The sequence below is a fragment of the Callospermophilus lateralis genome, chromosome 1 (assembly GCF_048772815.1).
Source record: "Callospermophilus lateralis isolate mCalLat2 chromosome 1, mCalLat2.hap1, whole genome shotgun sequence".
Classification (NCBI taxonomy): Eukaryota; Metazoa; Chordata; class Mammalia; order Rodentia; family Sciuridae; genus Callospermophilus; species Callospermophilus lateralis.
In genome coordinates this window covers 182,183,370-182,207,073 of record NC_135305.1, presented here as the reverse complement: position 1 = coordinate 182,207,073, position 23,704 = coordinate 182,183,370, and the positions used below count along the sequence as shown (strand labels likewise).

General features: G+C 39.4%; 1 protein-coding gene across 1 annotated transcript in view; it reads left to right on the top strand.

Moving 5' to 3' along the window:
• Rftn1 (raftlin, lipid raft linker 1) overlaps positions 1-23,704 on the top strand; it is a 202,728-nt gene that overhangs the window by 75,565 nt on the left and 103,459 nt on the right. Inside the window, exon 3 of the mRNA XM_076842179.1 lies at positions 6,200-6,386. Coding sequence (XP_076698294.1) covers positions 6,200-6,386 — 187 coding nt within the window. The remainder of the gene's footprint in view (positions 1-6,199; positions 6,387-23,704) is intronic.

The following is a 23,704-nucleotide window of genomic DNA, read 5'->3' as shown; positions in this document are numbered from 1 at the left end:
ACCCATTTTCCCTAGCGATGCTCCTTAGAACACCCCTTTCCTCCCTACCATCTTACTTGTCTACAGCTCCCCTGAGAAGCCCCTGCACTCCCTGGTGAGCTGCCACTGGTGTCTGGGCAGGCAGGGGGCAGACACTCAACTGTGGCAATCCCCCTGCCTGGTGGCAGCAGATGTCTTCCTGTGTTGTTTCTTATTCCTGTTCTGGTTCTGGTGTGGGAGGACTGTTTTGGTTCACACTGAAACATTTATTGGTTATAAACAGATTCCTTAGTTTCCAAGTAGGAATAATAAAATCATTACATCTTTAAAGTTGAAAGCTCCTTTTGCAACTGCCTTTCCAGGGTCTTCATTTCTAAATGAAGGAAAGACCCAGGAGATGGGGAGGGAATTTTGTGATTTATCCAAGGTTACATAATCAGTAAATGAGATCAGACAACTATGACAAAACAGTGAAGAGGTTTCTCTGATGGGTAGGGTGAGAAACGGACCAACCAGCTTACCATTAGTATGAACATCCAAACATATAAATCATTCCCTCGTTTATTTTTCTGATAGTAACATTGGGGGATTGGTACTTTATAAGAACTAGTTTTTTGTGTGTTTTTTTTCCTTTTAAGGTTAAGGTTCAAATAGAAAAATGAAATTAAGGCCCTTAATCATATTTACAATAGGAGTTCTTTTTTTCCCCCTGAGATAGGATTGTTGAGATTCGTTTTTGTTTTTGTTAACCATGAAGCTAAATGTACTTTGACAGCACGCATACCAAAAATTAAAGTCGTAAAATTGCCAAGTTTTGACAGGAGATACATCTTGAGATTTTTTAAAATAAAAATTTAAAAGGCGTTATGTTTTATTCAGGAAGTGTTTAACTATAAAGCAGTTGATTGACTAATATTTTTAGTGCACTGGTTTGGGAGTATAGAGATTGAAGGGCTTGAGTGGGAATGGAGAACAATTTAATGGCCCCCGTCCCATATTGTCATCACTGTCCCCAACCAGCCTGGCACCCCCGCCCACTACTGCTAACTCTACTGACTGATGGTGGGTTATGGGCTTTGCTGATTACACGCTCATCAATCTATCTGATTGTCACAACTGCTTATGATGAAAGACAGGTGAAGTTTCTCCATTTTCTAAATGGAAATAGTTTATAGGCCACGGTCAGCAACCAGAGAGGAATGCTGCTGACAGTAGAATCCTGCCTTGTGTCTGGCACAAACCTGAGTCTTAGCTACTCAGGAAACTGAGGTGGGAGGATCACTTGTGTTCCTCCTCCCTCCAGGGTTTGAGGACAGGTTGGACAATGAGTGAGACCCTGTTTAAAAAAAAAAAAAAATTCTGATTTCTATATACATCCGCTGCTTATATTGTTTTATTATAGCAGGATGCATAAGAAGAAACACAAATTAACAAAATCTTAAAGGTTTATTATGGCAGAGCTTGAAATACCTGACACATTTAGAAAAGTTTGTAGAGAAAATTGAAGATTTAGATTTATTTATTTTTTGGCAGTGCTGAGGATCAAATCCAGGGTCTTAGATTTTGTTCGGCAAGATCTTTGCCACTGAACTCCATCTTTACCAGATTTGCCTTTGGATTTTTTTTTTTTTCCTTTCCTCTTTAGCAACATATCTGGAAATTATCCTTCAGGGGAGAGATTGCATGCTTTTCTAACCAGTCTTACATTTGTCATTGTTATTAATGGAGGTTCCTCCACGATGCTGGACACTTGATTTAGAGTGAATCATTGCTATGGATTTTTTTTTCCTGTAAATTTCTTGCATGATGTATGGAAATGAAAGCCACAGTATCTAATGATACATAGAATTCTTAAGTACCCTAGATCTTGATTTTAAATTTTTTAAAACCAAGCATCATTTAAAAAAACATTATCTTGCCAGGTATGATGGCACACGCCTGTAATCCCAGTGACTCGGGAGGCTGAGGCAGGAGGATCGTGAGTTCAAAGCCAGTTTCAGCAATTTAGTGAGACACTAATCAACTCAACAAGACCTTCTCTCTAAATAAAATACAAAAAAGGGTTGTGGATGTTATCCAGTGGTTAGGCACCCCTGAGTTCAGTTCCCAGTACCAAAACAAAACAAAACAACTTCGTTTTGGTGGGTGGTATTGGGGATTGAACTTGGGGACACTCCACCACTGAGCCACATCCTCAGTCCTGTTTTCTATTTTATTTAGAGACAGGGTCTTGCTGAGTTGCTTAGCGCCTTGCTTTTGCTGACATTATCTTTTAAATATTTTTAAATATAAAGAAGAAAATAAGAATACTTTATAAACTCTCCATTGAAATGATCCCTGTAATAGTTCTTTTGTGTGTGTGTGTGTGTGTGTGTGTGTGTGTGTGTGTGTGTGTATACGTGTATGTACACACCCAGGATTGAACCCAGGGGCACTCAACCACTGAGCTATATACCCAGCTCTTTTTATATTTTATTTAGATCTCACTGAGTTGTTTAGAGTCTCACTGAGTTATCGAGGCTGGCTTTGAATTCACAATCCTTCTGCCTCAGCTTCCCGAGCTGCTAGGAGTACAGGTATGCACCACTGCACTGGATTCTTTTTATGATAGTTTTGAAAGTATTAAGTAAAAATGATCTCTCTACTCCTTTCTCCCTACTCTAGTCCCCCTGTCCAATGTTTACATCTTTGTAATTTCTTCCAGGAAAAAAAACCCACTTTACTCATGCCTATCCATCTTTCTTTCTTTCTTTCTTTTTTTTTTTTTTTTTTCAAATTAAGCATGACTGTCATTAAGAGTTGGGTACTTTTTAACTTGGCAATGCATGTTATACTCGACCCATATTAGCACATAACAGATTTACCTCAATTTTCTTAATGTTCATAGGAGTCATCATTAGGTTATTGCCATTACTGAATAGTCCTCAATGAAGAACTCTTTGGTTCCAGTTTTTTTTTGCTATTATAACAATACTGTAGTGAATATCCAAATTTTTTCTTAGTGTTTATTTTTCAGTTTTTTTTATTTAGACAATTCCAATATTTATAAAAACATAGCATAGAAAGACTCCCAGATTTTATTATCCAGATGTTATAGGTAGTCGTATCTGCCCAGTCTCTTGTCCCAGTCTTACCCACTTGACTAAGAGCACATTTAAAAAAAAAAAAAAACAAAAACAACTTACTTTTAGGTATAGCAGACACAATATCTTTATTTTTTTAATGTGCTGAGACTCGAACCCAATGCCTCGCCCATGTGAGGCAAAAGCTCTGAGCTACAGCCCCAGCCCCTAACAGCACATATTTTAAAATGGCTCTAAGACATCTGGCCTCACTATACCATGTCTCAAACTGCATTTTAATAGATGAGGATTCGATTTTTATGTGTGACCAGGGTACCATCGTCACACTTAAACGATTACTGCAGTTCCTCAATGTCCAGTCAGTGTTCACTTCTCCCCAGCTGATTTACCACTTTCAGACTTACCATGGCATACGTTTCCACGTCCAGGATGCAGTAGTGCTGTCCAGGTTGGAGGCAGATAGTCGCCCCTGCATCTAGGGGGAGAAAGGAGGTAGAGAAAAGGAGCCTGGCCCAGGTTGGCTTGTGGAGGAGCAGGGGCAGGTAAGGAGAATCTTCCAGGACAGCCACCTCAGTACCCACGTGAGCGTGCTGCCCTTGTATTCCTCTACAGTGAAAGGTCAGCCCTCCTCCATTGAGAGTAACTCTGTTGGTTGGAACCTGGTGACACAGCAACTATCTTGACCCATCGTGTGGCTGTGATGCTGCTACTTTTTCCTTATACACTTGATTGATTGATTGATTCTAGATGGACACAATACCTTTATTTATTTTATGTGGTGTTGAGGATTGAACCCAGTGTTTCACATGGGCTAGCCAAGTGCTCTACCACACAGCCATAATCCCAGCCCTTTTTCCTTATATTTTGAAAGACGTTTATGAATCTACTGTAGGATTAACACCAGTTGTTGTGGGGTTGTTGGGCAGAGGGTTGTGTGTGTGTGTGTGTGTGTGTGTGTGTGTGTGTGAGAGAGAGAGAGAGAGAGAGAGAGAGAGAGAGAGAGAGAGAGAGTGAGTGAGTTAGTTTAGGTCTGAATGCATCCTCCAGAAAGGTCTGCTCCTACCAGCTGTAATGAGCATGGCTGTTTTGCTAGCATAAGCATTATAGAAGTAAGAGAACCTGTAAAAGAAGTAAGTAGGATTCAACTTGATAAATATGCAATATCCAAGTGGGGAAAAAAAACTTTAATATGCTCCTGAGGGACCCAAAAGAGGAGTTGAATAAATCAAAGTTAGGCTATGTTGGATGGCATGATGGAAAAATATCCATTCTCCTTCATAATTTGAACATGAGCCAGTAAAACTACCAACATTTTGCGGGTGAGGAGGAGGAATTTAATCAGCTGAGTTTTTTAAAGACCATTTGGAAAAATGAAACAAATTAGACAAGATTGAGAAAATAAACAAGAAGGTAAGAAGATTCAAGAAATAGCCTAACCAGATATGAAAACATATAAAAACATTGTTTAAAAACAGTGCTATACACAAACAGATTACAATCATAAACTTAAGTAAATTCATTTATATGATAAAAGTCACATCTCAAATGGATAAACTCTGGGGGGGGAAGATGTTGAATTCATATCACATACTTAAGATAAATTCAGGATTTACATGTAAAAAATGAAATATGTGTTATAAGAATTCACAGGGAAATTGTTTTATAATCCCATATCTTCTATAACATGAAACTCATAAGCCATTGAAGACAGGATTGATAAATTTAACTTCATAAAATAATTCATGATAAAATCTACTTTATGCAAAGTCAAAAGACTAGCAACAAATTGGGGGAAGAGGTTCCCTAATATATAAAGAATTCCTACAGATGAATAGAAAAGACCAATAATCCAATAGCATACTAAGTAAAGATTATACACAAGACAGTTCACAGAAGAGGAAACAGCACTGAAATACGAAATGTTTACTAAAAGTACAAATTACCTAGAAGAAAAAAATTTCCTACCTTACAGGGATTACTTTTTTACTGAGATTTTCCAGGGTATGGGAAAAGAAACACTTATATACCACTGATAGGGGGTAAGTCTGTACTATTCTATGGAAGAAGTCTGGCAATATCTGAAAAAATCAGTCTGTAACCCTGCAATTCCATGTCTAGGAATTTATTTATTTTTAATGTGGTAGGTGTATACACGTATGAAATCATGTAGGAATATTTTTATTAAAACCTGTAGAAGCAGAAGTTTGGTCTTGTGTTATAGCCTATACAATCTATGAAAAACAGATGGGGAAGAGCTCTGGGGACTGTTGTGGAATGGTCTGTGGGAAAAGTATCCTGTCAATTGATGGAAAACCAGGTGTGTAATGTTATCCAGCCATCTGTATAGAAGGGGAAGGAGATTATGCACAAAATGGTATTTATCATGTCTGAATTCAAAAATTGTCAATTCATATACAAAAAAGAAATAATATTCATTGCCTCTAGGATAAAACTGGAGGTAGGGCTAGGCTGTAGACTTCCCATTACATGTACGTGTATATATACCATTTAACTTTGGAGCCTTGTCTTCCCTTCACAAAAATAACTGAATTTAAGACCCAAATTTTAAGATAGTATAATAGGTGAAAAATATTTCTTGTTTTGACATGTGAACTTCTAATGTTAATTTGAGTGGCTTTTCAAGTAAAGACTAGCCTTTTATGTTTTTTAAACAACTGCCTGTTCATACCCTTTGCCCCTTTTTCTATTTTGAGGGGAGATAGGTGGAAGCCCGTAATTTCTTTGCAAATTAAGAACTTACATTTGTAAGTGTCACTGAAATTTTGTCTTTTGACACTGTTTTTTTTTTGCCGCCCAGAATTTTGTATTTGCATTTAGTCTCTTCCCCTCCTTCTTCCCTCCTTTCCTCACTGGGGTGGAAATGACTTTTCCATTGATCACTGAGAGTACTGACTCTAGATGCAAGACATCCCATCCCTGATGCCTTTGGATGAGTTGTAAATGACAGGCTGCTTATAATGTCTCTTTGAAGGCAGTAAAGACGGGAATAAATTCATATTTAGCAAAAGATGACCTTGAGGGTCTTCCCCAAAGGCAAAAGGAGAGGGTTTTCTGTGGGGTGCAGAGGGTGGTTTTTGTGGGTCTCTGATGAGCCTCTCTCCTCTCTCCACTTCCAGCGGAGCTCCCTCGGTCCTCTGCGGTGAGGCTGGCCTCGTTGAGGGACCTACCTGCCCAGCTTCTGGAGCTGTATCAGCAGGGGTTCTCCCTGGCTACCCTGCACCCCTTTGTGCAGCCCACTCACAAGCAGGAGAAGATGCCCCTCGAGCACATCTTTAGAGCCATCCTGATCAAGAAAACTGACAGGTAAGGAGGGAACCAGTGAGCATCCAGGGTGGCTCAGCTGTGTTGACTGGAGGAGGGGAGGGCAGAGGATGGGGGCAAGTAGCTGTTCCCAGGGCCTTTGCCCTCTGGCAGGTAAGGCAAAAAAGACGACCAGAGAGAAATCTCAGAGCCTCCCACGATGAAAAACAAATGTCATGCCTAACTGCAAGTTGAGAGTTCTTTTTTTATATCCTCTCCTTTAATTTATTAGGTTAAACTCAACTAGAAAAATGTTTCCTCTAAATAGGTGTACTCCCTGCATGGTGCAGCTAGTAAAAATATAATAATACTATTAATCTGAAAAGCATGGCTGGAAAATAGTGATTTTATTAAAGACCATATACAAACTTGATTTCTTCCCCCTCCAAAAGTCTTAAGAATGCTTTAAAATTTTGAACTCCCCATAAGTTCTGTCAGTCACCTTTTTTTGGGGGGGGGCACTAAAATTATGTTCCGTTGTTGGTTTGGTCTGATTTTGATTTTTGAAGTTTGGAGGATGTTTTTCAGTTTGGCTTGTCCAGTGGGATGCTTACTTTTATATTTTGATTGGACCTAATTAGGAAAAGAAGTGGGGACTAATCCTTCAAAAAGAGCAAATTTAATTTTAAATGGATTTTTTTTAAACAAACGATGGAATGGAGAGTGCAATGTTTTTGCTGCTTTTATAAAAATAAAAACTGAAATGAAGTCTGGGAAAGGAAAACAGACTTGTCCTTTGGCTAACTCACAAGGAAGGACAACATGGGGCATGTTTTAAAGAGAGGGTGCTACATGACTGCTCCTCCCTCTTTCCGTGTAAAAGTTGCTTTGCAGTGGACAGAGTGTTTCACTAGTGTGCCCACAAGGGACAGCTGCAAGGCATGAGGTTGCGTGACTAAGGTGGACTTCTCTTTTCTTTATTTCCTCATGGCTGATCACGCTCTAGGGCACTTAGTCCATGTCACCATGCATTAGAATTCCAAGTGGAAGGTGGTGCACGCCTTTGCTAGAGTCTAGAAACACTCTGTTTTTGTAGGGTGGGACTTTGTTCAGTGTCTGCCTTTTATGTACTTTGTCAACTGGCGTGGATCAATACCTGGGTCAATCACAAGAGGAAATTATTCTGGGGGCCAGAGTGGTTTTAAGTTACACTGACACACAGGATATGTGTAATGACTACAGCTCACATTTATGGAGCATGCATTGTGTGCTAGCCTTTATAGGTATCATTTCATCTTTATCAGCTCATGAAATGGGTGCTATGTTCATTCCCCTTTTAAAGAGGAGGGAACTGAGGCACAGACTTTCAAGGGTACTCAGATGGCAGCAAGTAGAGCTCTGACTTGCTCCCAGGACAGCTGGCTCCTATTCCTGCATTCATAATACTGGCCTCATGCACTTGCTATGTTCTTGCACCCACAATTTCTTGTGGATACCTCCTTAATGAAAAAATTGGCTGGGCGTGGTGGCACACACCTGTAATCCCAGAGCTCAGGAGACTGAGGCAGGAGGATTGTGAATTCAAAGCCAGCCTCAGCAAAAGCCAGGTGCTAAGCAACTCGGTGCAACCCTGTCTCTAAATAAAATACAAAATAGGGCTGGGGATGTGGCTCAGTGGTCAAGTGCCCCCGAGTTCAATTCCCCAGTACCCCCCACCACGCCCAAATTAAGCTACTAACCCATATACATTGTTGTTGGACACGTAAAACTATACAAACCCTCTGGAAATGGTCTGCCCCCATAAATAAATAAATAAATAAATGGACGGATATCTCAGATTTTAGGTGAAGCAATTCCTCCTTCCATTTTACCACTCAATAGTCTTCAAATAATTTCAGAAATGCAACTGAATGAGATAGGCTTACTATTTTAGTCAGTTTTTTCGTTGCTCTAACCTAAAGACCGGATCAATTTTAAGAGTTATTTGGCCCTCAGGTTTTCAGAGGTCTCAGGCCATAGATTGCTGACTCCATTTCTCAAGGCCCAAGGTGAGGCAAAACATCATGGCCAAAGAGCGTGGTAGAAGGAAGCTTCTCAAAACATCACACCAGGAAGCAGAGAGACACATACAAACATCACACCACTCACCAGGGACAAAATATGTACCTCAAAAGACACATCCCCAGTGACCCACCTCCTTTACACAACCCACCTGCCCAGTCAATCCCTATCATGGTATTAATGCACTGATTGGGTTATGAGAAATTTTAACTTAATCATTTCACCTTTAAACCTTTTTGCCTTGTCTCTCACATGAGCTTTTGGGGGGTACCTCATATCTAAGCTGTAACACTTTTTTTTTTTTTTTTTTTTTAGATTACACAAGGCATTTAGTGAGCTCCAGTGATCCTATTCCATAGACCTTTCTCTTGGCTTTAGTATTTAGAGGAGACAAGTCCTTTAGGGTCATATTGTAGGAGGATTCATTGGTATAATTCTGCAATAAGAGGTGATATTAGGACAGGGGCATGAAGTCATCACGTTGTAACTACATCAATTCAAAATGTGAAGGTGAATCCTTTTCTCCCCCTGCCATGGAGTAGCGCTTCTCAACTTTAATATGCTGATGACTGTTCTGGGGATGTTATTAAATAGGAGGTCTGGGCTAAGGCCTGGGTGCTGCATCTCCAACATGTTTCCAGATGATGCTGATGCTGTTGGCCTGTGGACCACACTTTGAATAGCAAAGGTGTAGAAGACCTAACTACTTCTTGTCTACCCCCATGCCTGGCCTCAGCAACAGTGTTAGGAATTACCACTCCCAGGAGAGCTCTCAGACCAGGAAAGGTGAGCAAGGACACGGGGCTCTTGGTGGGAGGACCCATGTTCCAGGCTGTACTTGGCTCCTGCCAAGTGGTGTAGCGTGGGAAGCACATCTGTGGCTTTGGGGGGCCTACCATTTTCTAATTGGTACAGTGAGAGGTTGGTACCATGTGATTTGCAAGATCTGTTCAGACTTTGGTGGAATGAAATGGGTGAGGAAGTGCCTCTTCAGGAATGAAAACCCCCACTTTGACAGATAGTCCATTATAAGCCAGCAGTGGATCTGGAGAGGGGTTAAAGAGGGGCTCTTCACTTTGCTGAAAATGGGTTACAAGCAAATGAACTAAATTTCCAGAAGAGAGAAATGATTCAGGCTCCTAAGAACCAGACACTGGTGTACAGGAAGACTTTCACCACAGGGAAGATGGCAGTCTCCTTGGGTTTGGGTTCACTCTGGTCCAGAATGCCTGAGAGAACTTCCTTGAGCACTTCAATGAACATTCCAGCTCCTTGGTGAGCAGCTATGGAGAAAGAAATTTCTATGTTAACTTCATGTTGGATCTTTGAAACTACTGTTCAAAAGGAAAGCCACAAAAGCTTGATAACTTACCCCATGAAGCAAGGCAAAAATGGCCAAGAGAATCTCCTGCATTTCCATCCACAGTGGTGTTGGGTGGGAGGAGTGGTGGAAGTTAGAGGCAGGGTCATTATAATTCTAAAGTGCAGGCATTTTTCTCTCCCGGCCATTGTGATAACCATATGTTTTCACATCATGAGGGAAAGACCCCCACTGTACTAAAAATAAGCAAACAAAGAAACCCACAGAATATTTTTTCTGTATCAGTAGGGAGTTCAAGTAATAAAAACAAAACAAAGAAAACCTTATGTGATTAATTTTTAATATGGACAGTTAAAATTATATTTTTCACAAAGACTGCCAAAGTTCTGACAGCTGTAGATGCTGTTAAATGAAGTTATTTAGCTCTCAAAAAGGAAGTAAATGTCTGGTTAACATTTTCCAAGTAGGGCATGTTGAAAGAGATCTAGCTAAACTCTACGGTACTATCTGTTCAAAGGAAATTTGTTACCAAGAATCGCCATGGAATGACTACTTGAAACTTGGCTATCAATCTGTTGTGTTTGAAAGGTGAATGCAAAAGTTTTTAGCAAATAACTGCACTTTGGAGTGTTTAGCAATACCAAGGAAAAGAACATTTAATAATCTTCATTTATTCCCTTATTCATTCATTCATGAACGCCTACTGAGCTTGTACAAGCAAACCTTGGAGATATTATGGGTTTGGTTTCAGACCGCCATAAATATCACAATAAAGCTAGTCAAACAAACTGTTGGTTTCCCAGTGCATATAAAAGTTATGCTTAGGGATGGGGCTGTGGCTAAGTGGCAGAGCGCTTGCCTAGCATGTGTGAGAGCCTGGGTTTGATTCTTAGCACCACATAAAAAATGAGATAAAGGCATGCTACTGTCCATATACAACTATTAAAAAAATTTTTTTTAAGTTATGCTTATACTATAATCTCTTAAGTGTGCCATAGTATTTTATCTAAAAAATCAATGCACACACCTTAACTAAAAATACCTTATTGCTAAAAGATGATAATGATTAGCTGAGCTATCAGGAAAATGGCACAAATACATGTACTCAACTAGGGATGCCACAAACCTCCAATTTGTATTTTAAAAATTCTTCAAAGTGCAATAAAACAAGATATGCCTGAAACCTTTTTAAGGTATTGGGCCAGGAGCTGTACTTGGTGAGAAGGTAGCAGTGCAAGCGCATGGCTCATTTGGGTGTGGAGCCTGCCCTCCAGGCACCTGCCATCTGAGAATACTTGCATATCATGGAGCTCATGTGTCTCATGCTGTGGGAGTTTGGGAAAAGGAGATGTCACCTCCCATGGGAAAGGAAACCTAGGACTGTTTAAGGAAGAGGGAGCTTTTAACTTGGGTCATATTTCTTTTGGGCAAACATAGGCGAAATAAACATGGGTGGGAGAGTTTTATGATGTTTTCTAATGGCATGAAGATAATTGGAGATTATCGTTGATAATCTAGCTCAATGATTAATGAGTCATTCCAAAAGCACTAACATTTCTCTGAAATCTCTACCATTTTGACAAATTTCACTTGCATCCATGGAAAATTATCAGATCTTTTCTTTTTGAAAATTCTGATAACTGCCATTTCATTTTCAGATGGCAGGCCAAACTACACTTCTAACTATAAATTGTTCTTGATTTCAGTGCATTGCATTGAGTCAAAGTCAGTTACTTTGAAAACTGACTCGGGAATGAATAGCCGAATATGTGGAATACTTCACAAATAAGTAGAAAAAGTTTTGCTTCCTTTCCTCAACTCTCTTTGGATCACTTAGTGATTCTTAACAGACAATATGGTTGAATTCACTCTGAATTCTAAGTGTCATTAACTTATCCTTCATTTTGGTGGGGGTAGTTTTCCTTAGAAGTGGTTGCTAAAGATCTCACAACTTGATAGCTGAGAGAAGTTATTAAAATGTCACTTTTGAATTTTTAAGAGTTTGATTCATCTCTAGGTTGTTTTACAGTTGTAGGTAGAAGTACAAAATTCTTTGTAATGCTCCTGTGTCGTTGTTCACACACACAGCTAGTTTAGAGATCACTTGGTGGTGTTCCCATGTGTTTCATCACTAATGGGGTTGAAGCCTCTTGGGTCTGTCTCCTGGACTAATGCCTCACAAGGCACAGGGACCAGGTCACTTAGGAACATCATCAGGTGTCTTTTGACTAGGGGTGGGGCACACAGAGGAGCTGTAGCTAATGCAGTGGGGTAGAAAATGCATATAACCCAAATTGCCCTTGAAAGTCTTTTGAGTGCCCGTGAAATGTAATACTGTAGCAGCTTTCTACCTGACCAGTCCATGTTTACCTTCAGGACTAGATCACATGACCGTTTCCATTGATGAACCCGTTGGGGAGCTAAACTGGTTTGGGTGTGTTCATTGGGATTTTGGGGGTGGTGGATGAGGATGGATTCTTGTCCAAGTGAGACATCTGTGGGAAACAGAACTGCAAGAATAGGTACCCCGTGTATCCTTTTTGCAGTCCATTCAGGGGCTCATCTTCCTGTTGAGTAGAATAACTGGTACTCTTTTAAGTGTTAAATGTTCCTCCTCTTAAGTTGGATTTTTCTAAAATAAATATGTGTTATATAATTTTACTGTGCAAAGATGACTAAGGAGCCCTGAGATCTCAAGAAGCCTACCAGGGGCCCATAAACTTCATCTACAAGTTATATACCACCCAGCTGGTCTAAAGGTCTTGGTTTGCCTCTCTAACAGGAATTTGACAATAGGGGAGCTTTACAAAAGGAGGCTTTCATTTGCTTTGAGTCTGGAATGATGGGTGAGTTTGAGCACAGAGAAGTAGTGGGAAGGGCTTTCCAGATAGAGAGACGTCCAAGATGGTCTGCAGCCTAGAAAAGCAGAACATGGACCACAGAAAGACTGGAGCACAGGGTCTAGGATTCTCAAGAGGGAGAAAAGGTATGAGAGGACTAGGGCCTGGATTAGGGGTGAGGCTGTTGTGAGCCTATGAAGGCTGGGACCACTTCTCTATGTGCTGACACAGCCGAGGCTGCTGGGTCCTCTCTCTTCCAGATTCCTCCAGGGATTCTTAGAAAAGACAGAGGATTGCTGAGAGCTGTAGTGAACTGCTTTGTTCCAAATTGACCATATGCTTAGAGTCTGAGAAATTTTCCCTCTTACACCACATCAGCAGGCTGTACTCCCAAGTACTTAGGAGCAGCACAGATTGCTGAATGAGTCAGCTCTGGCCACCCGGTGTCGAGTGATGCACAGAGGGAAAATTCTTTTGGCTTTTGGCTGTTTTATTTCCAGGAAAGCAAATCTTAGAGAGTGGTCAGCCATTACCTCTTGTAAGGAATCTAAATTCCTCAAGACTCTGCCTTTGATCTATGACAGGACTTGCAAACTCAGATGCCCACAGGCCTGGGCTTGTTGAGCAAGGACTCTCAGGAATTGGAGACCCATTGCCTTTGCTCTGCCCTGTTGTTTCCAAATCTTGAATTTTTATGAGGAAAAAAAAATAATCAGAAGCTTGGACTTCTATATGAAAACTTCTCTTTTATCCCCAAACCATGCCACTGGCTGCTATCATGCCACCTCTGAGATTTCTGTGTGATACTTTGGAGTTAATCATACATCTTTTGAATGGCCAGTTCTCCCTTTTGTACATGGCAGTCACTGGACTTCTCAGAGTCTTCTATTACTTTTTTTGTGTTTTTAAATTTCTGCCCACCTCCTTTCGTCCTTGTTAAACTTTCTTTCATCTTTGGAGTATCACTACTTTGAATGCTAGTGGATGTTACTTGACAGAATTTTTTTGGATAGAGTCGAATAAAGCCATGCTATGGAATCTTGCATTGTTGATGATAATAATAATAATAATAATAATAATAATAAAATAAAAAATTCAAAAAAATCATTCTTTACAAGATGGCTTCATCTTTGGTTTACTTTTTTACCAATATTAAAAGTGCATCTTGATAATACAGCTGCACGGCATGGACTCTGAGTAATGGAAAACACACACACACACACACACACACACACACACACACAGTCCTTTCATTGCCAGAATAACAGTGATTTGCCACAGGAGTATATGTATGTTATTTTTCACTCTTTTTTTTTTTTTTTTTTTTTTAAAGAGATGGCCTTCAAAGAAAAGAAACCCTTTGTGGACCTTAAGTGAAGTATAAATGCATTACATTGCCTTTTTTTTATAGTCCACAAGATAGCACGAACATTTTCTTTGGCATTTGAAAAGGGTGAAATTGGGGAAAGCACAAAATTATATTGAAACTAAAAAGAAAATTATTCTAAAAATTACAGTTGAAAGTATCCTCTTTAAGTGGACTTGTATCTCTTTATGTCTAATTTTTACCAATTACTTTGACTCTTGGGAGAATTATAGGGCTTCTAGAAAGAGGTTTCATAATTAAGCGAAATACACAGGGGGTGGAAGTGCCTACGGGGGTGTGCCCTAGAAAAACGCTCACACACGAGGCTAGGGATCAGCCCTGGGGCATGCTGATTGTTGGAATCCTAGGTGGGGAAGGAAAGTAGTGCTGGGTTCAGCTGTGATTGACGTGTGTTATTGTGATGGGGAGACAGCAGCAGCCTGTGTTTTCCCAGAGAGCAGAAATCCAGGGAGGGAGTTTCGAAGTTCTGCTCTTAAATCAGAGCAGGGAATAAGAAGGTGCTTGTTTAACACAGAGGTCATTATTTTGGATTCAGAAATAGATAGGGCGCCCACTCCTGCTCGTAGCTGCCCCTCATTTCTGGAGTGGTATCATCCTTTATAGCTTTCCCAAGCTTCCCGAGGTGTGTGGAGAACTTGATTAGCTCTCTAGGCTGCCACCTTACCCCCCAAGGAGCTGTCCAGCACCACCAAGGCTACTTTAATTTATTCCTCCTATTTCCCTGCCTTGCTCTGGAGTAACACCCTTTTCTGGTGTGTTGAAGTTTCAGGATTCACTGTTAATTATTGTGTTTGCACTTTCCAATCTAATATGCCAGCGGAATGCCACATTCTCCTGGGGAAGGAGAGCTCTTTTTCCAATCCACACCCCTAAATGGCTTGCCTACTTACTCTTATTCTCTTCCTCCAAGTGTCTGCCTTCATCCCAGTGGAGAGAGCAAGAGGAACGTGCTCAGTTTGTGTGAAAGCTCATTTCCCCCCAGTTTTATAGCTGGTTTTGATTGCCTGTGTCTTTCCCAACATTTTATTTTTTATTTTATTTTTTGTCTCCTCTGAGAGCAAGAATTAGCATACTAGTGATTTCTAAGGTTTCCCCAGAAGTATTTTGGGGTGACCGGGAACCTCCAGATGGTAACCTCCACACAAGCACAAGCTCTAAATTTCTTTGAAATTTCCTGTAGATCTTAAAACTTAGGTGAATACCATAGAACCCTGAAGTATGTGTATTTGTTTTTAAATAAAATAAATAAAAGCCCTCTCCTTCTGCATGTGTATACGATCTTGAAATAAAAACAGACTCTCAAGGAAGATTTATTCTGTGGCATTGCAGGTGTACCATAGGGACACTTAGATACCATTTTGAGGGCCATCTGCATGCAGAGTAGGTAATTTAGTTGCAAATAATTTTACTAAAGTGTTAGATTTCTGGATTTATAGTCTACTCCATATTAAATTTAGGAACTCAGATTGTCTAAATCTTTGACATTCTTAAAGAAAAATTTTCGTCAATTAAACACTTGGATTGTGTGTTTTTTAAACTGAAAGAGATATAATGGACATGATTGGTTATGATAATTAGAAAAGACTAGTACTAATTGAATTTTACATTTTTGGATATGAATGCAGAAGCAGGTGAGAAATAACTTTCACAGGCATATAAAGATATTATTAGTGACTTACATGTTCTTGAGATTTTGATATAATGATCATCTCTATAATCTACCCAACTGTTTTCTATAATATTTTAAATGGTTGAAAGATGGAACCATTTTTTTTTTTTTTTTTACAAAGAGGTGAATGCTATAAATATGAATTAGCGGAGTACATCATTTCATTTGCTTCCTATTCATCGACCTGAGTTGGAACTTAAAATGGCTACAAAGACTTTAAACACCAAATTAGTAGCTTGTATTCATACAACACCTGTTTCTGAGGGTCTGAGAGCACTTTGCTTCATTTGTGTGTGTGGTAAGTATTATAATTAATTCTCACTATGTCCTCACTGATGGTTGTTTTTGTTAATATTTGTTGAAAACATTGTGCGTTCATCAGAGTTTTTACACTTGTGCTATTTTGTAGCTGAAAGGTTTTGTTATCTTCCTTTATCTCCCGTGTCCCACTTTATATCCTGGGAAAGTGAAGCTGAAGAAGTTATCAAGACTTACCAGTACTGAAGTATTTGTGTGTGTGTGTGTGAGAGGGGGAGGTGTGCAGTGACTTTAGGGCTTCAGTCCATCTTGAGGTTCATGGTAAAAAACCTGGAACTTATAGGAAAGTCCTCAGAGAATTCCAAAGGTTCTCTAGACTTTGCCATGACTGGGCCGTAGGATGAGAGGCCTTGTTAATCCTCAGACTGGTTTGAATATAGGGCTGCCACTACAGACCATTTGGAGCTCCCAGGGTGGCTCCATTCAGCATGCAGGTTGGGGCTTATCAGTGTCTGCAAATGATGGCTCTAGGGCTATGAGTACATTATTTTTTCTCTGCTCCTTTAAAAATTGAAATGTGTTTATTAGGTGTCTGTTGTGTGTCCTCTAAGATAGTAGCCTTTGTTAGAGAATGAGTAGACACGTTTCCCACCCCAGGGATTTATAATATACCTAACTTGTGTCCTTGAAATGTTCATTCTCAAACTTGTATAGCTTAAGTCCCCAAGATTGCTGGTAAGAATCTTGGATCTTACTAGGAAAAACAACAACAAAAACCTTCTTGTGAAGAACATTCATGTTTGCAGGTGATGCGTAGTGGGATTTGTCATTTTGGGTAATAATTGCAATAGCAATTGTTTATTATTGCTGTGGTGGGCCTGAGTCTTTGCTCATTGCTTCGTCTTGCATGTTATCTTTACTCTTGAAGCCAAAATAAAGAAATGAGCCTTCAAGTGGTTTGCCCAGGTCAGAGTCTACACATATCATGAGTGGAGGAATGAGGGTTCACTTTGGAATCTGTCTACTTCTAATACTACTCCTCTTTAATTTTTTCTTTAACCATTGGTGTGGGTAGGGGTGGGATTAGGCTAAAGGTTAGTAGAGAATTTCTCAACCTTGATTCTACTGTTGACGTTTTAGACCAGATGATTGCATCAAAGGATATTTAGCTGCATTCTGAGCATCTATCAGCTAGGTGCTGGTTGGAAACGCCATATCCCCACCGTTGTGACATCCCCATATCTCCAGAGACTGCCAAATGTCTGCTAATGAATAAAACTGTCCCAGTTGGGAAACCACTAGGTGAGAGGCAGAGAGGGTTTAAGCATTTTCCTCTAGCCAACTTTGCCAACAGCATTTCTTAGGTTATCCTAACTTTGCCACATCTGTGGAGTGAGGATCGCCATATGTGCCCAGCTCTGATTCTTAATTGTTGCTTTGCTGTATTTACTGATTATTGTACTATTACCGCACTGTGTGTAGTGGGCACACCCTGGGAATGGAATCCATGGCCTTGCCCTTGCTAAGCACATGCTCTATCACTGAGCTACACCTTATCCCCTATGTCACACTACTCTGACTATAATTTGTGGTGTATCTGGTGATAGAGCACTGTTCTGCAGAACCTTGGCAACTTGTGTACATTGATTTCTTTCTTTCTTTTTTTAACCATATAAAGCCTAAAGTAATCTTCTCCAGTTCATAGGAAAATCTTTTGAAATTATAATTACATTAACATACTAATTTGAGAATAATTTCCACCCTGTATTTTCAAGAACATAAAATTTATTTCCAACAATAATATTGAACTTTATTTTAGAGCTTTGGTCGGAGATCACCTGCCCTGTAGGGACCAGGCAGCATCCTAGGATCAGGCTGGGTTCAGAAGGATGCTTTCAATTAGGATCTCAGCAAAGTGGGTTTATGGATTGTTTTCTATAGTGTTTAAACCTCATGAAACATACTCATGGTTTTAAAGTTCTGTCGGGTGATTGCAGGTTAAAGAGAATACATCCCTCTTTCCCTCTCCCCCTCCCCAATACCTACTTGACTCTTCTTACTGTTTTCAAGAAGTTTGTTAGCACTGACACTGATGATATCTATTCAGAGCTGACTTGAAGAAATTTAGGATTATCAAGAAGACTCTGTGAAGTGTGGATATATGAATATTAACAATGAATCTCATCATTTCAAGTGGACATTGGGCTTTAAGACATTACATATTATGAACTTCTTGTGATCATTTATAGATAAAACTTATTTTATCTGTTTCTCATCAGCTTTTTTTCTTTTACTTTGTGTATGCTTTATAGCATATGTAAGTTGTTGGGTGTTAGTATAGTCATACTCAGGATTTTTTTTTTCTGATAGTGTGTTTTTAAAAGAATTTTTGGAGATAATTGATTCAAGCAACTTCTGGGACACACTGGTTACTCCTGAAACAGTTAGATCTTTGCTACTCAAAAGTGTGGTCCCTGGACCAGCAGCATCAGCGTTGCCCAGAAACTCCTTAGAAGTGGGTGCAGACCCTCAGCCCTGCTCCCAGACCTGGAATCAGGATGTGCATTTTAGGAAGATTCCATGATCAGTGGATACATTAAAGTTTGAGAATAGAGTTAAGCTCTGCATTCCTATATTGTGGCTACTCTTTAAGAGCAACCACATACATTTAAATTCATTACACTTGAATAAAATAAAATTAAAAGAAAAAAATTCACTTCCTCGGTTGTACTAGCCTCATTTCAGGTGTCCAAATAGCTAAATGCTCCTTGTTCAGACAGTACAAAGGTAGAACGTTTCAGTCACCTAACAGTCAGATGGTGTAGGCAGGAATATCTAGAAAAGAAACAGTAAGCAAACTTGAATTTAGAACACATGCAGTAATGCAATTAGAGAAGAGACTTCCTGTCATGCAACTGGTCACAGCCCATGAGAGTCTTTTGAAGACCATTCAAGTGTAGCTATCATAGTTTTTGTTTGCAGATATGTGACTTTTTCTGAATCAGCAAATGTTGGGAAGAGACATGCTTTCATTTAGTGTTCTGTTTGTGATAAAATATTAATTGGGTATTATTACTCATGCTAGTTCTTTCTACTCCTTTCAAAGTAAAGGAGTAGCCTACAGGAGATCAGGACTGTGTCCAAAGTCCCATTCTCTGGGACCTGTCTCCTCTTTCCTGGAGCCCAGCTTGCTATGGATTAAAATTCTTTCACAGCTATGTTATATGTGGAACATTGAGTTTAAGTGTGTTTGTTTTTTCTCTTGGCTTTGTAAGGCTAGTGGTGAACTCCTTGTCACGCACAGTTGCTTAATTTATCACCAGGGAGCCAGCCCTAACTGTAAGCATCGAGACAGGATGTGGCAAGATTTCTCTAGCATAAGTAGTAGTGTTGGATAGTTAGAAGCTCCTGGTGACAGACTGTGATGGGCTCCCTGTGGGAGTGGTGAGGGCATCCGTTGCCTAACCTTTCCCCCTATTTCCAGATGCTCTGGTAGATACCAAACCCTTTCAACAGAAGTGGTAAGTGTTGTTGGTGAAAGAGGAAGGGAAAATGGGAGGAAAGCACAGTGACCCATCATGGATGTCTTAATTCTCTTTCTTCCCACTCCCTCCTCTGAACCCTCTCCCCCCCCCCCCCCCCGACCAATGGACTCCATAGTTAGATGCTTTATTTAAAGAGTCACTTGGATTTGTTTACTTGACTTTTTTTTTTTTCCCCTTGAGTATTTCTTAAGTTTCACAATCAAGGGAAACTTTCGACTCCAGCAGCCTCATTTTAGTTTTGTAGGTTCATTTTTTTTTAAAGAGTGGTCATTAAAAATTCTGGGAAATCTCTTCCTCATTGTACTAAAAACATCAAGGCAAACACCCATTTATTCCCCTATCCACAATGACCACCCAACTGTGTGGATGAGAAATATCCCTCATCTTTCTCCAATCCAGCTATACCCTCTAGAAGAATCTTAGCTCACCTTGAAGCCCTGCCCTCCTATAACATTATTCCCTCTTCCTACATCATACTTGATGTCACCAACTTAATCATCTAAAATCTGTGTCTTGGTATCTTCTAACAGCACTCATGACTCACCTTTACCAGAATTAAGGTGAGTCCCATCTTTTCCTCGCATCTTTGTTTCCCACTGCAGAGCCCTTCATCACGGGCTCATTCTTAACAGTGAATTCATCCATGCAATTATTAGTTCATGACATTGATTCAGCTGAGTAACAATCAGCCCCACCTTCATACACCTTTTTCTAAACTTGAATTATTGCCATCATATAATTCATGCTTCTTTTCCATCTAGATCTTTGCTAATTTCTGTTCTCAGTGCCTAGAATATCCAAGTAGTCATTGCCCCATGTCTAATTTCCAGAGCCTCAAAGAAACAGTTCACATGTTCTTTGCTTTAAAAAAAAAAATTCCCTGGTCCTTGATATCAGAAATGACTGAAGCCTCATAGCATTTTTGTTCACATATAGTTTATCTTTCCTTAAGCTTCTTGAGGGCAGGATCTAAATTGGTGCCTTCATTTTCTCATGTGTGGTTGGTGATCTAGCAACTGGTGGATAGATGAATGAATAAGTGTATTTTTACTGCTGCTACTAACATAAGTTCATGAAAAAATATATATAGCCTCTATTTCATTGACAAATCTCTTTCAGATCTATAAGCTAATTTCTTTCCCTGCTATCCCTTTTTTTAAAAAAAAAAAAAAACAAACTATCATTTTATTTGAACCCAGGTTGCTTTGGAGGAAAAATATAGCTTAGAATTTCTTCCTGTTTCCCAGAGATAAAAGAAAAAAAAATTTTTTTTCTATCAAGTGACATTTAGTAACTTTTTTTTTCCTGGTTGGAGAAGTGCCCAGTAACTTAAGTTAGTGTTTGTCACATTTCTTATGATTATTTCTAAATGAAGCAAAAATAACCCTGTTGATGAACTATACATTCTTTTTTCTTTTATGAGTGAAATTTAAGACTTGCTTAGAGTCCTGGAAAAAGAAGACATTGTTTAAACTCATGGTCTTTGAAGTGAGTTAAGGGATTTATGTGTTGAAGTGAGACCTATTACATGTTTATTATTTAAAAGTAATGTGTATGATAGTTTTTAGTCACGTGCTTATTATTTAAAGGAATAGTTTATAATAGTTTTTTGACAGGCATTTGCTTTTTACTAGCTTTAGATATGATCTGCCCATGAGATCAAAACATATATTTGACTTACAAGTTGGCACTTTGTCACACTTGCTATAATTTGGGATGTTTAACGCACTCATACATGTTAATAGTATTTTCTTGGAAGTGTGCATTGTTAATGGCTTAGGGAAGGTTATGCCCCAGCTATGGAAAGTGGAGTCAGGGGCTGTGTAAATGTACTGGTCATTGTCTTCTCTCTGAGGGAAAACCCTGCTGACTCATTACAACGGATGATATATCTGCGTTAGGTTTATGGATTAGTTATTTTGATTATGGTACAATTAGATAATCTGTTTACTGTTATCCATGCCCTGGCATTCAGCCTTCTATGGCTCACATTGGACTTTTGTATTTGTAACCCAGAGGTCACAGTCTGGTGTCAAAAGGACAAATTCAGTCCCAAAGACATTAAGCTACATACTACAAAAAAAAAAAAAAAAAAAATCACAAAAACCAGTATGGAGCCAATATTTGACAGTTATATCCTAGATAAAAATACACAATTAAATTACTTCTTTTAAAATATCAGAAGATTTGGCAACCCTCACCTGGAATTCCTAGTAATGGCTAGGGCATAACTGCTCAGTTTTTGTTTTTGATAAGGAAAAATTTGTCTTTTTCTCATAGACATAGAAAGTTCCCCAGAATCTACAAAAGGCATTTGACCTTGAATTTGGGAAAGCCACAGAATACAAAGTCAATACCAAAAAAATCGATTGTATTTCTGTCTTCTAGGAAAAAGCATTTGTTTTGACAAGATCTAACCAAAGTTTAAAAATATCACTCTGGTTAAATTTGAATAGTAGCAGTCTGTGGGGTACTCGCAATACCTTTTAAGTTACTTTGGACTTCAGTATTCTAGCAGGTGGCAGTAGTCTGTTGGCCTAAAGTTATGGTGAAGATGGAGAACAGGTTGATTCCAGAAATGTTTGGAAGTGAAATCAACAGGACTTGGTGATGGATTAGACACCATTGAAGACAAGAGGTTTGAGGGATCATTGCTTTATTGACTTGTGCAAATGTTTGAAAGATAGCACAATTCATTGAGAAAGGGAATTCAATGAAAGAACTAGGCTTGAAACAAACATTATATGTTCGGTTTTAGATATAATCAGCTGAGATACCTTGGAGACTTTAAGAAAAGGAATCAGCTGGGCATAGTAGTGTATTCCTATAATTACAGAGGCTAAGAAGGCTGAGGCAGGAGGATCACAAGTTCAAAGCCAGCAACTTGGACCCCCAGCAACTCAGAGAGATCCTGTCTCTAAATAAAATATAAAAAAGGGCTGGGGATGTGGCTCAGTAGTTAAGTGCCCCTGGGTTCGATCCCTAGTACCCCCCGCAAAAAAAAAAATCAGATATGCCACTCAAAGGATCTGGTTTAGAGCAAAATATATAGCACAGAAAGCAAAATAGGTACTTAATACTGAGTCATGGGTCAAATCACCTGGGTGAGAAATGGTAAGAAATGTAGAATGGAAAGTGAACAATAGAGTTGAGCTTCTAAGATCTCAACATTTAAAGGCTGGTTAAGGAAAGAAAAAAGAAGGAAAGAGTTAGCAAGGTAAGGAAGGAAAAAAAAAAAGACATTATTATGTCTTAGAGGCAGAGAAAAGAGTCATCAAAAAACACTGTCTGAAAAAAACTGTACTCCAGAAATCATTGAGCTGAAATCCAAAGATAGGGATAAAAATGAATAAATTTGGTTAAGCAAGTAAGAATCACTAAATAAAAGCAATTTTAAAAATCTGACATGAAATCCTACAGATATTCTCTTTCAAAAGAATTTTAAATTGTGTTTAATGCCTTTATTCCTTGCCCTAAGTTGTACTTATTCTGATAATTTTTTCTTTTCCCATATTTTTTATTGGTACATTAGAGTTATATCATGTGCAGTGAATTCCACCATTATGTATAACAATGTAATTTGAAAAATATCTTTCCCCTGTCCCTTTCCTCTTACCTCCTCCTGGTCCCTTTCCTCTACTGATCTCCCTTCTATTTTCAGGAGATATCCCTCTGCCACCTTTCTTCTCTAGATTCCATATAAGGGCGGGGGTGGGCGGGGGGGTGGGCGGGGTGGGGGGTGGGGGGGTGGGACAATGACCCTTGACCTACTGAGTTTGCCTCACACTTGCTAGGCAAGTGCTCCACCTCCCAGCCCTTCCACATATTCTTTACCATTCATTTGTTGACAGACACCTAGGCTGGTTCCACATTCAGCTATCATGAATTGTGCTGCCATAAACATGGGTATGCAAGTATCACTATAGTGTGATGACTTTAATTTTTTAGGATGAATACTGAGGGGTGGTGTAGCTGGGTCATTGGTGGCTCCATGTTTAGTCTTGAGGAATCTTCATACTAATTTCTGTAGTGACTCTACTAATTTACGATCCCATCAACAGTGTAAAAGTGTTCCTTTCTCTCCTCATCCTTCCCAGCATTTATTACTGTTTGTGTTCTTGGTGACTGCCATTTTGACTGGTATGAAGTGAAATCTCAGTGTAATTTTTGTTTCGGTACTGAGAATTGAAGCCAGGGGCACTTGACCACTGAGCCACATCCCCAGCTCTATTTTGTATTTTCAGATAAGGTCTCACTGGGTTGCTTAGTGCCTCACCGTTGCTGAGGCTGGCTTTGAACT